General features: G+C 45.1%; 1 protein-coding gene across 1 annotated transcript in view; it reads left to right on the forward strand.

Annotated features, from left to right (window-relative positions):
• Positions 1 to 800: 800 nt before the first annotated feature.
• The window catches only part of LOC121572113 (calpain-5), a 36886-nt gene continuing 23002 nt past the window's right edge, over positions 801 to 14684 (forward strand). Inside the window, 9 exon segments of the mRNA XM_045219246.1 lie at positions 801 to 900; positions 2525 to 2917; positions 9244 to 9409; positions 10354 to 10485; positions 10747 to 10958; positions 12318 to 12510; positions 13312 to 13514; positions 13687 to 13764; positions 13900 to 14377. Coding sequence (XP_045075181.1) covers positions 9245 to 9409; positions 10354 to 10485; positions 10747 to 10958; positions 12318 to 12510; positions 13312 to 13514; positions 13687 to 13764; positions 13900 to 14377 — 1461 coding nt within the window. The 5' untranslated portion in view covers positions 801 to 900; positions 2525 to 2917; position 9244.

Raw genomic sequence — 14684 nt, forward strand, 5'->3', positions numbered from 1 at the left:
GTCACACGCAACATCTCAGACACCACTGGCCACATTTTGATGAAAATTGGGTGAATGATGCATCTTGCCATAGAGATCCGTAATTTACAAAATAACACTGACTGGCCCAAGGGGGGGCTGCATCATTCGTGGGGGACAACATGTTTACTGTTGCCTTGTTTATAAATAGTATTTATAAATAGGCAGTGTATATATGATTAATTATGACACAGCAGGGTTTGTAGGGTTCATATCATTGTGGTGCTATTCTTGTTGACAGTGTTGGGTATGAGAGAGGAATATACTTCGGCTAAGTAGAGAGGGAGAAGTTGTTCAGGTATGAAGAAGTGAATAGATTGATAATCAAAGGTGGGGTTTATAAATAGATGACTGATATAATGTGATTCCGAAGAGCAGATACAGTAATATTTCATCCAATGCTTCAACGCCATCCAACTCTGAATCTCTCCTAAATGGTGCCCTTGTCACAAAATGACCTGGATGTTCAGGAAACATCAGACATATACAGTATCTCAAATATTTGATAGACAAATGGTAGACATAAGTTATGTTCATTGGCAGCATCATAATCATATCTACAACATGCTCTTATGAGCATAAGTTTCCAGTCTGCAGTAGTATCTACTCTCATCTGTGTACACTTCAATCCAGCTTTAAGCTGCACATGTATACAACATGTTTATACATCAATACATAGCTATTTTGAATCAAAATGAGATAATCAGCTTTGAGTGTGGCGATGGAGGGGTTAAGTGAGGGGGATGGGGAAGAAGAGAGGGGGGGGGGTGCCCCCTGCGGACTCAGGAGACACGGGACGACACACGGTTAATAAAAACCTGAGAGAGGGAGGAGAGAGAGAGCGATGACAGAAGGAAAGACCAGAAATAGAGAGAACGAGAGGTAAAGTGTGAATGAAGATTCATGTGAATGTGTAAATGACAAGTATAAAGTGTGTGAGCGAGAGAGAGAGACGGACAGAGAAAAAGAGAGGGGTAGGAGAAAGAGAGAGCGAGTGAGGGAAAGAAGGAGGGAGGGTGAGAGGGTCGAGAGGGGTCTTGCATAGATAAAGTTGCTGGGGGGACTATGGAGTTCAGGGAGAGTACAGAACACTATACAGAGCTGAAGAGAGGAGCAGAACCAGAAGTTAGAGAGATGAAGAGATAACTATACAGCACCTTAGCGTGTGTGTGCTGTGTGTCTTTGCATGGAATAGTCTTCACACTAACAGTAATAGCCTTGCATGGTCTCAGGTCTCAAGTACTTTTGATTGGTTTGTTTGTGTATGCTCCCCCTGTCCTATGGTCACACACTTGGTCTAGAGGACGAAGTGTTCTCAATGTATTGCAATGAAACAGCATGTCTGAAGTAACCGTGTGGTTTTCCCATACCTTTATGGGTTTTCCCCAGTGTGTGAGGCGTTGCTGTTAATTGTGTGTTATCGCACAGAGTGATGCTACACAGGTCTACTGATGTTACCGAATCTCTGTCACAGTTATGTACACACACATTTACAGCCACAAACACACTCACCAGACTTGGGTTCAATACTATTTAAAACCATTTCAAATAGTTTAGCTGGGCTTGATTGAGCTTTCCTGGTGCAGTGGACTTAATTGACTAGACACAAAACAGCAATCCCTGCCCATCTGGTACTCCAGGCAGGCTTAAGCAAACACTGAAATAACTTTCTTTTTGGTATTTCACCCCCTTTTTCTCCCCAATTTCATGATATCCAATTGCGATCTTGTCTCATCGCTGCAACTCCCCAACGGGTTCGGGAGAGGCAAAGGTCGAGTCATGTGTCCTCCGAAACATGACCCGCCAAACCGCGCTCCTTAACACCCGCCCGCTTAACCCGGAACCCAGCCGCACCAATGTGTCGGAGGAAACACCATCCAACTGACGGCCGAAGTCAGCCCGCATGCGCCCCAGCCCGCCACAAGGAGTCGCTAGTGCGCGATGAGCCAAGTAAACCCGGACAACGCTGGGCCAATTGTGCACCGCCCTATAGGACTCCCGGTCTGTTGTGACACAGCCTGTGATCGAACCTGAGTCTGTAGTGACGCCTCAAGCACTGCGATGCAGTGCCTTAGACCGCTGCGCCACTCGGGAGGCCACACTGAAAGTATTTAAAATATTTAAAATAGTATTTCAACCCAGGTGTGACACAAACACCTACACATCAGATGAAGTCATATGGAAGGCACACATTTTGACACACCCCAGCATAGGTCGTCACAGGTAGAACATGGACATTATACTGTACATACAGGGTGTCACTCAACTAGATGCTGTTACGTATGCACAAACACACTTATACGCTTTAAAAAGTCACAAGCGACGTCGCTCGTGTCAAGACTACACACACAAAGCGGTCAAACAGAGAGAGGCGGACACACACAGATACACACACACAGAGGATGAACCTAAATCAAATGACAACAGCCACATGACAACATGCTGACTAACTGAAATCATATTTTTTTAATTCATTATTTTTTTTTTTTTTACTTTATTGATTCAGGAAAATCTCATTGAACATAAAGAACATATTTTCCAAAGGAGACCTGACCAACATGCCACTATAAGACACTGGAAAACTCTAACAAGACCTACAGCTGGTCAGCGAGCCTGTACAGGTTGCCTTAGAGACAGAGAAGACAGACAGGAACAACAGAAGCTGAACCTGTCACTTCCTACACCCTCTCTCTCTAACATATGGATTTGGATGTCCCCAAAAAGAGGATTTCCTGACAAGCGGATATCAAAGAAACTTCCTCAGTTATAATGTATTGGACAAAAGAGATGGAACAGTATTTATGACCAAGATGGAACGTTTTACAGGACGTACCTGAGCTCCATGAATTATCTCCTTCCGGGAAACAAAGTGGATAATCTGACAAGCCATCTAGAACAGGTACTCATTATATTTAGATAGAATACTTTATTATCTGGAAATTATGTTAAATAGTTACAGGTATCATAGAAACATATTGCACATTATATTGCAAAGAAACACTGTCACAAGGCTTCTGTCAGTCTTACCTTTGTCATGCACAGAGAATATGTTCAGTTCACAGTCATACTCTCACAGACAGAATCCATATTAGTTCATTTTAGAGCTATTAATGTGAAGGAGTGTTTCTCGTCAGTGTAGTTCCCCTTAACATGGCGGCCAGAAATGGCAAGCAAGAGGTTTCATTTACTAACGTTGGCCTGTGTGTGTGTGTGTGTTGGTACTCAGCACCACTAAATCCCAAACCACCTACACCGCACATACAGTGCATTCGGAAAGTATTCAGACCACTTGACTTTTTCCACATTTTGTTACGTTACAAGCTTATTCTAAAATTGATTAAATTGTTGTTGTTTTTTCATCAATCTACACACAATACCCTATAATGACAGAGCAGAAACAGGTAAGATATAACTGAAATAACACATTTACATAAGTATTTAGATCCTTTACTCAGTACTTTGTTGAATCACCTTTGGCAACGATTACAGCCTTGAGTCTTCTTGGGTATGATGCTACAAGCTTGGCAGACCTGTTTTTGGGGAGTTTCTCCCATTCTTCTCTGCAGATCCTCGCAACCTCTGTCAGGTTAGATGGGGAGTGTCGCTGCACAGCTATTTTCAGGTCTCTCCAGAGATGTTCGATCGGGTTGAAGTCCGGGCTCTGGCTGGGCCACTCAAGGACATTCAGAGACTTGTCCCGAAGCCACTCCTGTGTTGTCTTGCCTGTGTGCTTAGGGTCGTTGTCCTGTTGGAAGTTGAACCTTCGCCCCAGTCTGAGGTCCTGAATGCTCTGGAGCAGGTTTTCATCAAGGATCTCTCTGTACTTTGCTCCGTTCATCTTTCGCTCGATCCTGACTAGTCTCCCAGTCCCTGCCGCTGAAAAACATCCCCACAGCTTGATGCTGCCACCACCATGCTTCACCGTAGGGATGGTGCCAGGTTTCCTCCAGATGTGACGCTTGGCATTCAGGCCGAAGAGTTCAATTTTGGTTTAATCAGAACAGAGAATCTTGTTTCTCATGGTCTGAGAGTCCTTTAGGTAACTTTGCCAAGCAAATCAAATCAAATTGTATTTGTCACATTGAATACAACAGGTGTAGACCTTACCGTGAAATGCTTACTTACAAGCCCTTAACCAACAATGTAGTTCAAGTAATAGAGTTAAGAAAATATTTACTAAATAAACTAAAGTAAAAAATCTAATAAAAAAGTAACACAAGAAAATTACATAACAATAACGAGGCTATATACGCGGGTACTGGTACCGAGTCAATGTGCGGGGTACAGGTTAGTCAAAATAATTTGTAAAGTGACTATGCATAGATAATAAACAGCGAATAGCAGCAGTGTAAAAACAAAGCAGGCTGTCATGTGCCTTTTACAGAGTAGTGGCCCTTCTCCCCTGATTGCTCAGTTTGGCCGGGCAGCCAGCTCTAGGAAGAGTCTTGTTGGTTCCCAACGTCTTCCATTTAAGAATGATGGAGGCCACTGTATTCTTGGGGACCTTCAATGCTTCAGACACTTTTTGGTACCCTTCCCTAGATCTGTGCCTCGACACAATCCTGTCTCGGAGCGCTACGGACAATTCCTTCGACCTCATGGCTTGGTTTTTGCTCTGACATGCACTGTCAACTGTGGGACCTTATATAGACAGGTGTGTGCCTTTCCAAATCATGTCCAATCAATTGAATCTACCACAGGTGGACTCCAATCAAGTTGTAGAAACATCTCAAGGATGATCAATGAAAACAGGATGCACCTGAGCTCAATTTCAAGTCTCATAGCACAGGGTCAGAAAACTTACAGTGAAAGAAAAAAGTATTTGATCCCCTGCTGATTTTGTACGTTTGCCCACTGACAAAGACACGATCAGTCTATAATTTTAATGGTAGGTTTATTTGAACAGTGAGAGACAGAATAACAACAAAAAAATCCAGAAAAACGCATGTCAAAAATTTTATAAATTGAGTTGCATTTTAATGAGGGAAATAAGTATTTGACCCCTCTGCAAAACATGACTTAGTACTTGGTGGCAAAACCCTTGTTGGCAATCACAGAGGTCAGACGTTTCTTGTAGTTGGCCACCAGGTTTGCACACATCTCAGGAGAGATTTTGTCCCACTCCTCTTTGCAGATCTTCTCCAAGTCATTAAGGTTTCGAGGCTGACGTTTGGCAACTCGAACCTTCAGCTCCCTCCACAGATTTTCTATGGGATTAGGGTCTGGAGACTGGCTAGGCCACTCCAGGACCTTAATGTGCTTCCACCTCCATGTTTGACGGTGGGGATGGTGTTCTTGGGGTCATAGGCAGCATTCCTCCTCCTCCAAACACGGCGAGTTGAGTTGATGCCAAAGAGCTCCATTTTGGTCTCATCTGACCACAACACTTTCACCCAGTTCTCCTCTGAATAATAATAATATGCCATTTAGCAGACGCTTTTATCCAAAGCGACTTACAGTCATGCGTGCATACATTTTTGTGTATGGGTGGTCCCGGGGATCGAACCCACTACCTTGGCGTTACAAGCGCTGTGCTCTACCAGCTGAGCTACAGAGGACCACATCATTCAGATGTTATATTTACATTGACATTTTAGTCATTTAGTAGACGCTCTTATCCAGAGCGACTTACAGTTAGTGAGTGGATCTATTTTTTTCTCCATACTTTAAACCCAAAAGCACAAGCAGGTCAAATTCTGTGAGTATGATGATAAAGCAATGATGGACAGGTTGAGACTACAGGCTTGGCGTAAAAGAGGTTGACTTTCTAGACAACATTGCATCGACATAGAAATAGAATGCATAGACATGACAGTGTTCTGTTCCACAACAGATTGAGTCTATGCACTCTATTTCTACTTGCAACTTTGCGCTGTGTTCCTCAGTTCTGCAGACTAAGAGTGCCCCCGGGTCTATTTTCTCTGTTGCAGTGTGTCATTTATTCTTCATCAGAGCTGCTGTCATCCTCAGGCTCCGATAGATCAGCAATGGGGAAACGCAAGATGGCCGCCACTCCACTGAGCTGGGTCAACTGTTCTCCAGATACATGAAGGCTTGAAAATATTATGATGGTTCCGCCATTGTCTCTCATGTTGTCCACCAACCATACGTATCTACTCCGTGTGGCCACATCATGGTGCCTGAAGAGTTTATCGCTAATCAACAAGATGTCAATAGCCAGTGCTTCGGTAGCTTTCATTGGCAAACTTCAGATGGGCCTGTATATGTGCTTTCTTGAGCAGGGGGACCTTGCGGGTGCTGCAGGATATCAGTCCTTCACGGCGTAGTGTGTTACCAATTGTTTTCTTGGTGACTATGGTCCCAGCTGCCTTGAGATCATTGACAAGATCCTCCCGTGTAGTTCTGGGCTGATTCCTCACCATTCTCATGATCAATGCAACTCCATGAGGTGAGATCTTGCATGGAGCCCCAGGCCGAGGGAGATTGACAGTTCTTTTGTGTTTCTTCCATTTGCGTATAATTGCACCAACTGTTGTCACCTTCTCACCAAGCTGCTTGGCGATGGTCTTGTAGCCCATTCCAGCCTTGTGTAGGTCTACAATCTTGTCCCTGACATCCTTGGAGAGCTCTTTGGTCTTGGCCATGGTGGAGAGTTTGGAATCTGATTGATTGATTGCTTCTGTGGACAGGTGTCTTTTATACAGGTAACAAACTGAGATTAGGAGCACTCACTTTAAGAGTGTGCTCCTAATCTCAGCTCGTTACCTGTATAAAAGACACCTGGGAGCCAGAAATCTTTCTGATTGAGAGGGGGTCAAATACTTATTTCCCTCATTAATAATAATAATAATAATAATAATAATAATAATAATAATAATATAATAATAATAATATGCCATTTAGCAGACGCTTTTATCCAAAGCGACTTACAGTCATGTGTGCATACATTTTTACGTATGGGTGGTCCCGGGGATCGAACCCACTACCCTGGTGTTACAAACGCCGTGCTCTACCAATAGAGCTACAGAGGACCATTAAAATGCAAATCAATTTATAACATTTTTGACATGTGTTTTTCTGGATTTTTTTGTTGTTATTCTGTCTCTCACTGTTCAAATAAACCTACCATTAAAATTATAGACTGATCATTTCTTTGTCAGTGGGCAAACAATGTACAAAATTAGCAGGGGATCAAATACGTTTTTCCCTCACTGTATGTAAATAAGGTATTTCTGTTTTGGGTTTTTTATACATTTGCAAAACTTTCTAAAACCTGATTTCACTTTGTCATTATTGGGTATTGTATGTAGATTGATGAGGAAAATGTTTTATTTAATCGATTTTAGAATAAGGCTGTAACGTAACAAAATGTGGAAAAAAGGAAGGGGTCTGAATACTTTCCGAATGCACTGTACACACACATTGGCTCCTGGCATAAATACTGACACAGAATCGCACCTGGCTAACACACACACTGATGCACACACACACTCTGATGCACACACACACTAACGCACACACACTCACACACACACTGCTGGTTGGCTGGTGTCAGGGCCTCCTTGGCAGTAGCTAGGTCTAATGACCTAAACTGTGTCCTCATCTCATGTCCCCTGACCCCTATGACCGTAACGTTAACCCTTCTAGCTCCACACTTCATTAATACTATGGACAGTGCCTTCAGAAAGTATTCACACCACTTGACTTTTTCCACAATTTGGTGTGTTACAAAGTGGGATTAAAATTGATTTAATTGTCATTTTTGGTCAACGATCTACACAAAATACTCTGTCATGTCAAAGTGGAAGAAAAATGCTAACATTTTAGAAAAATTTATGGAAAATTAAACACTAATATATCTTGATTAGATAAGTACTCAACCCCCTGAGTCAATACATGTTAGTATCACCTTTGGCAGCGATTACAGCTGTGAGTCTTTCAGTCTCTAAGAGCTTTGCACTCCAGAATTGTACAATATTTGCTGCCCATTATTCTTGAAACAATTCTTCAAGCTCTGTCAAGTTGGTTATTGATCATTGCTAGACAGCCATTTTCAAATCTTGCCATAGATTAAGTCACAACTGTAACTAGGCCACTCAGGAGCATTCAATATCATCTTGATAAGCAACTCCAGTGTATATTTGGCCTTGTGTGTTAGGTAATTGTCCTGCTGAAAGATACATTTTTACATTTTAGTCATTTAGCAGACGCTCATATCCAGAGCGACTTACAGTTAGTGAGTGCATACATTTTCATGCTGGCCCCCCGTGGGAAACGAACCCACAACCCTGGCATTGCAAACGCCATGCTCTACCAACTGAGCTACAAGGGACCTAGAACTACATTTGCCTCCCAACGTCTGTTGGAAAACAGAATGAACCAAGTTTTCCTCTAGGAGTTTGCATGTGCTTAGCTCTAATCCGTTTATTTTTAACCTAAAAAAAACACTCCCTAGTCCTTGCCGATGGCAAGCATACCCATAACATGAAGCAGCCACCACCATGCTTGAAAATGTGAAGAGTTGTACTCAGTTATGTGTTGTGTTGGATTTGCCTCAAACATAATGCTATTGTGGAGTAACTACAATGTTGTTGATGCATACTCAGTTATCTCCTATCACAGTCATTAAACTCTGTAACTGTTTTAAAATCAACTTTGGCCTCATGGTGAAATCCCTGAGTGGTTCCCGAGTGGTGCAGTGGTCTAAGGCACTGCATCGCAGTGCTAGCTGTGCCATTAGAGATCCTGGTTCGAATCCAGGCTCTGTCGTAGCCGGCCGTGACCGGGAGACCCATGGGATGGCGCACAAATGGCAGAGCGTCATCCAGGGTATGGGAGGGAATGGCCGGCAGGGATGTAGAGCATGGCGTTTGCAACGCCAGGGTTGTGGGTTTGATTCCCACGGGGGGCCAGTATAAAAAATATAAATTATGTATGCACTCTCTAACTGTAAGTCGCTCTGGATAAGAGCTTCTGCTAAATGACTGTAAATGTAAAAAATGTTTCCTTCCTCTCCGGCAACTGAGTTAGGATGAGCGCATGTGTCTTTGTAGTGACTGGGTGTATTGATACACCATCCAAAGTGTAATTAATAACTGCACCATGCTTTCTCTATAGACACCAATAGAATGATAGGACTTCGTAATATCATGTTCTAACCACTGAAATGAGCTGACATTCTCTTTGCTGTTCCCCCTTTTCTCTCTCAATCCCCATCTTTTTCTCTCTCAATCCCGCTCTCCTCTTTTTCTCTCTCATCCTCAGTATGCCAGAGAGAGTGTGTGGGTTCCAGGGGCAGAGTTACCACAAGCTGAAGAGGGCGTGTCTGCAGCGGGGCAAGCTATTCAAGGACCCCCTCTTTCCCCCCTCCACTCTGTCACTCTTCTACAAACGAGACCCACCCCCTGGACTCACATGGAAGAGACCACGGGTGAGCGGATCGGGGATGGGAAGGAGGGGAAAGGGGAGGAGAGAGAGATGGAGTGAGGCTGTGAAAGAGTGGATGAGGGTGAGAGAGAGTTTAGGTGGAAAACAGAGGTAAAATCATATAAGCACACACAGACAGAGAGAGAGACAGAGAGAGAGAGAGAGAGAGAGAGAGAGAGAGAGAGAGAGTTAATGGGATTATGTTCCTAATGCTCTGCTCAGGTATTTTAAGCCTGCATCCAACAGGAGTCGAATGATAGGATGACATCTGTCACCTCACTCTGCAGTGAGACACACACTCGGACTACACACAAACACACACACACACACTTGCACACACTCTCACCGGCATTCATGCACGTGTACACCACACACACACAACACACACACACACACAAGACATACATACACAGGACGCTTGGACACTCTGAACTTCCTTCCTCAGCTATCATAACTGTTATAAAATCCGGTCAGCATCATACTTCATACAGTACTTAGCTTGAACATGATATCATAACTTTTCTAGAGTTACATTTGTACAGGTTATAACCCGTGTGTGTGTAGCAGTGTGTGTGTAGCAGTGTGTGTGTGTGTGTGTGTGTGTGTGTGTGTGTAGCTGTGTGCTTGAGTGTAGCAAGGTGTGTGAATGTGTGTGTATTAGTGTATGAGTGTGTGTATCCTTATAACTCTGCTGTGACCTGAATCTGTCAAAACTAAGATCAACAGCTCTATGAGGACAGGAGCTCTCTCTTCTATACTGCTCTGACATCAAAGTTTAATGAGAATAGACTGGATTGACACACTTGTCCTGACAAAAACACTGGCACCATGTCAAGATAAACTAGATCGAATAGGCTTACAGTACTGTACTGTATGTTGCACCCAATGTACTACTGATCCTAGAGTATGCATATGTTAACATGTTATATATTTATTTCTCTCTCTCAGGAGCTGTGTAAGGACCCTCGTCTCTTTGTGGACAGGATCAGCACATGGGACCTGCACCAAGGCAGCTTGGGTAACTGCTGGATGGTGGCGGCCACTTCCTGTCTGGCCTCGGAGCCATCTCTGTGGAAGAAGGTGAGGGTTCAAAGGGCAGAGGTGAAATCCTTATAGGTCACCCTCACTGGCTTACTTCCTGGTCACTGATTTAATTTTCATTTCACTGAAGATGTCTTGATGATATGTTGCTTATAACTGAATCAGACATGTTAGTGCTGGGCTGGAATAAAAGCCTGCACACTCTGTAGCTCTGAATGACCAGGATTGGTGGCCGCCTCTGTACTAACACATTCAATGACCCCTAAACCCTTGTTCAATTTGGTTGGTCTAAACCACCAGGTTATTCCTGACCACGTGGAACAGGAGTGGAACCCCAAGCGTCCGGACCTGTACGCCGGAATCTTCCACTTCCGCTTCTGGCGGCTTGGCCGCTGGACAGACGTGGTGGTGGACGACCGCCTGCCGGTCAGCGAGGATGGAACGCTGATCTTCTGCCGCTCGGCCACGCCACGGGAGTTCTGGAGTGCCCTGCTGGAGAAGGCCTACGCCAAGTGAGACTTTATACTATATTAAAGCCAAAACACTGCTGAGATATTAGATTTCAGGTTGGCTAAGAGGAGGCTTGGGATTTTAGATATAATGAATACAGTATACACCACACAGTATACACCACACAGTGTACACCACACAGTATACACCACACAGTGTACACCACACAGTATACACCACACAGTATACACCACACAGTGTACACCACACAGTATACACCACACAGTGTACACCACACAGTATACACCACACAGTGTACATCACACAGTGTACATCACACAGTACACACCACACAGTGTACCACACAGTATACACCACACAGTGTACACCACACAGTATACACCACACAGTATACACCACACAGTGTACATCACACAGTGTACATCACACAGTACACACCACACAGTGTACCACACAGTATACACCACACAGTGTACACCACACAGTATACACCACACAGTATACACCACACAGTGTACACCACACAGTATACACCACACAGTGTACATCACACAGTGTACATCACACAGTACACACCACACAGTGTACCACACAGTATACACCACACAGTGTACACCACACAGTATACACCACACAGTATACACCACACAGTGTACACCACACAGTATACACCACACAGTGTACATCACACAGTGTACATCACACAGTACACACCACACAGTGTACCACACAGTATACACCACACAGTGTACACCACACAGTATACACCACACAGTATACACCACACAGTGTACATCACACAGTGTACATCACACAGTACACACCACACAGTGTACCACACAGTATACACCACACAGTGTACACCACACAGTATACACCACACAGTATACACCACACAGTGTACACCACACAGTATACACCACACAGTGTACATCACACAGTTTACATCACACAGTACACACCACACAGTGTACCACACAGTATACACCACACAGTGTACACCACACAGTATACACCACACAGTGTACATCACACAGTGTACATCACACAGTACACACCACACAGTGTACCACACAGTATACACCACACAGTGTACACCACACAGTGTACATCACACTGTATACACCACACAGTGTACACCACACAGTATACACCACACAGTGTACACCACACAGTGTACATCACACAGTATACACCACACAGTGTACATCACACAGTGTACAACACACAGTGTACACCACACAGTATACACCACGCAGTGTACACCACACAGTATACACCACGCAGTGACCACACTTGACAAAATAAACCAGTAGCTAGTCAACATTCTTTCCTTATCCTCACCCATTTAACATTTCCCCAGTCTTCCAACCCTTTCCTCCCCTCCCCCTCTCCCCCAGGTTGAATGGCTGCTATGAGGCTCTAGAAGGCGGTAACACAGCAGAGGCCCTCATAGACTTCACAGGGGGGGTGTCGGAGCCCCTATGCCTGGACAGGGAGGCCCTCACCCTGCACCCCGACCAGAGGAGGGCGCTGTTCCAGACCCTGGCCAAGGCCCACGGACGCAGAGCCCTCATCACCTGCTCCATACGGGTCAGTGACCAATACACTTTGCCCTGCATAACCACAGATCTAGGATCAGCTTACCCTCCTCTCCACAACGTAACAGTAACCATGTGTGGGGAAGATTTTCAATTGACCATAGATCAGTGAATTAGTACTGAAAGATCAGCTTGACTGTTGAACTTCAATCCATCACAATACCAGAGACCATTACTGGAGGCCTCAAAATCTAGGCTTGTGCCCACCTGCCCTAGATGTGATATGAACATGTGCATTCAGGGTGGTAATGAATGGTTTTGGATTGGGCCAGAGAGCTTCTATGAATGTCGTCCTACCAGAGCGATCACCTCTACCTACTGTACTGTAGTGGGTTATAGAGAGACAGGTGGCTATACAGTGGCTGTGTTGAGCATAGTCCAGCATTAACAATATTAACACTTACATTTACTGTATGACAGAATGGCACTGCATGCTCTCTATCCTGTCACGTTCTCGTCTTTGACTTCCTCTTTCGGCCCTTCCTCTGTCCTGTCCCATCCTCATAAACACTCCAGATACATGCCTCTATTGATTAATGATCTGTACTGTTCATTGTGTAGTTATAGTATTGTGCAGGATTCCAATTATACAAATCAGAGCGCCTTCATAGAGTGCCTGTGGTGTGTATTGGTATTAGCATATATCTATTGTGTATCTGTATTGACTCTCTCTCTCTCACTCTCTCTCTCTCTCTCTCTCTCTCTCTCTCTCTCTCTCTCTCTCTCTCTCTCTCTCTCTCTCTCTCTCTCTCTCTCTCTCTCTCTCTCTCTCTCTCTCTCTCTCTCTCTCCAGCCAGCGGAGGGAGAGAGAGTAGAGTCGGTGCTAGACTGTGGTCTGGTGCGGGGCCATGCCTATGGTATCACCGCAGTGAGGAACGTGTGTCTGGGGGAGCGGTCGCTGCTGCCTGGCGGCTGTAGCGGGACGTCCCGTCTCTGCATGGTGCGCATGAGGAACCCCTGGGGTACAGCCGACTGGACCGGGCCCTGGAGTCAGGGGTGAGGGGGGGCGGCTACTGCTGTTCGAGTCTATCGTGATACTGTATATTCAACAAAGAACTATAGGCCAAGGGTTGTCCCTTTTGGGTAATGGCAAAAATCAGGAACGGGCTAGAAACAAGGTTTTGTCTATTTGGTCCATTGACTTAGAGCTCCAATGCGCCCCCTTCAGGTCTCAGCAGTGGCAGCAGGTTGGTCGTGGTGAGAGGGAGAAGATGGGCCTCATTGTCAGAGATGTGGGAGAGTTCTGGTAAAGACAAATAGTCAAATAAGCATCACTCTTTTAATAGAAAAGATCTCAAATGTGCAATTCATTGCACAAGTCACAAATACACTACAATTCCTGTTGAAAAGCTAAATAAGTACTTTTTCACCCTTCCTTCAGGATGGAGTTTGAGGATTTCTGCCGCTACTTCACAGACGTGGTGGTGTGTTGTCTGGTAGAACGAGCCCTGCTGTGGCCCAGCACCCACTGGAGAGAGGTTCGCTGGTATGGGGAGTGGGTCCCAGCCCCCAACACTCCCGGGGCCACCCCCGCCAACCTCCTTCCCAGCCGCCAGGCATCCAATCTGGGCAAGAACACAGCCAAGCCTGGGGGGGTGAACCAGACTCAGAGAGGGGACCAGAAGGAGGCAAGATTGGGGGAGAGACGGAGAGGTGGAGGAGGTGGAGGAGGAGGAGGCAGTGGAAGGAGGGACAAGGTGGCTGTAGCGAAGAAGGAGGGAGAGAAGAAGACAAGGAGAAAGGAGGAGAGTGTGAAGAAGGAGGGAGAGGTTGATGGAGGGTGGGATAAACAGATGGATAAGAGGAGTAGGTGTGGAGGATGCATCAACCACAAAGACACCTTTCTACACAACCCTCAGGTGAGCCTACCCTATATATTTCTACACAACCCCCAGGTGAGCCTACCCTTATATATTTCTACACAACCCCCAGGTGAGCCTACCCTATATATTTCTACACAACCCCCAGGTGAGCCTACCCTATGTATTTCTACACAACCCCCAGGTGAGCCTACCCTATATATTTCTACACAACCCCCAGGTGAGCCTACCCTATATATTTCTACACAACCCCCAGGTGAGTCTACCCTATATATTTCTACACAACCCCCAGGTGAGCCTACCCTATATATTTCTACACAACCCCCAGGTGAGCCTACCTTATATA

Source organism: Coregonus clupeaformis, unplaced genomic scaffold, assembly GCF_020615455.1.
Source record: "Coregonus clupeaformis isolate EN_2021a unplaced genomic scaffold, ASM2061545v1 scaf2192, whole genome shotgun sequence".
Classification (NCBI taxonomy): domain Eukaryota; kingdom Metazoa; phylum Chordata; class Actinopteri; order Salmoniformes; family Salmonidae; genus Coregonus; species Coregonus clupeaformis.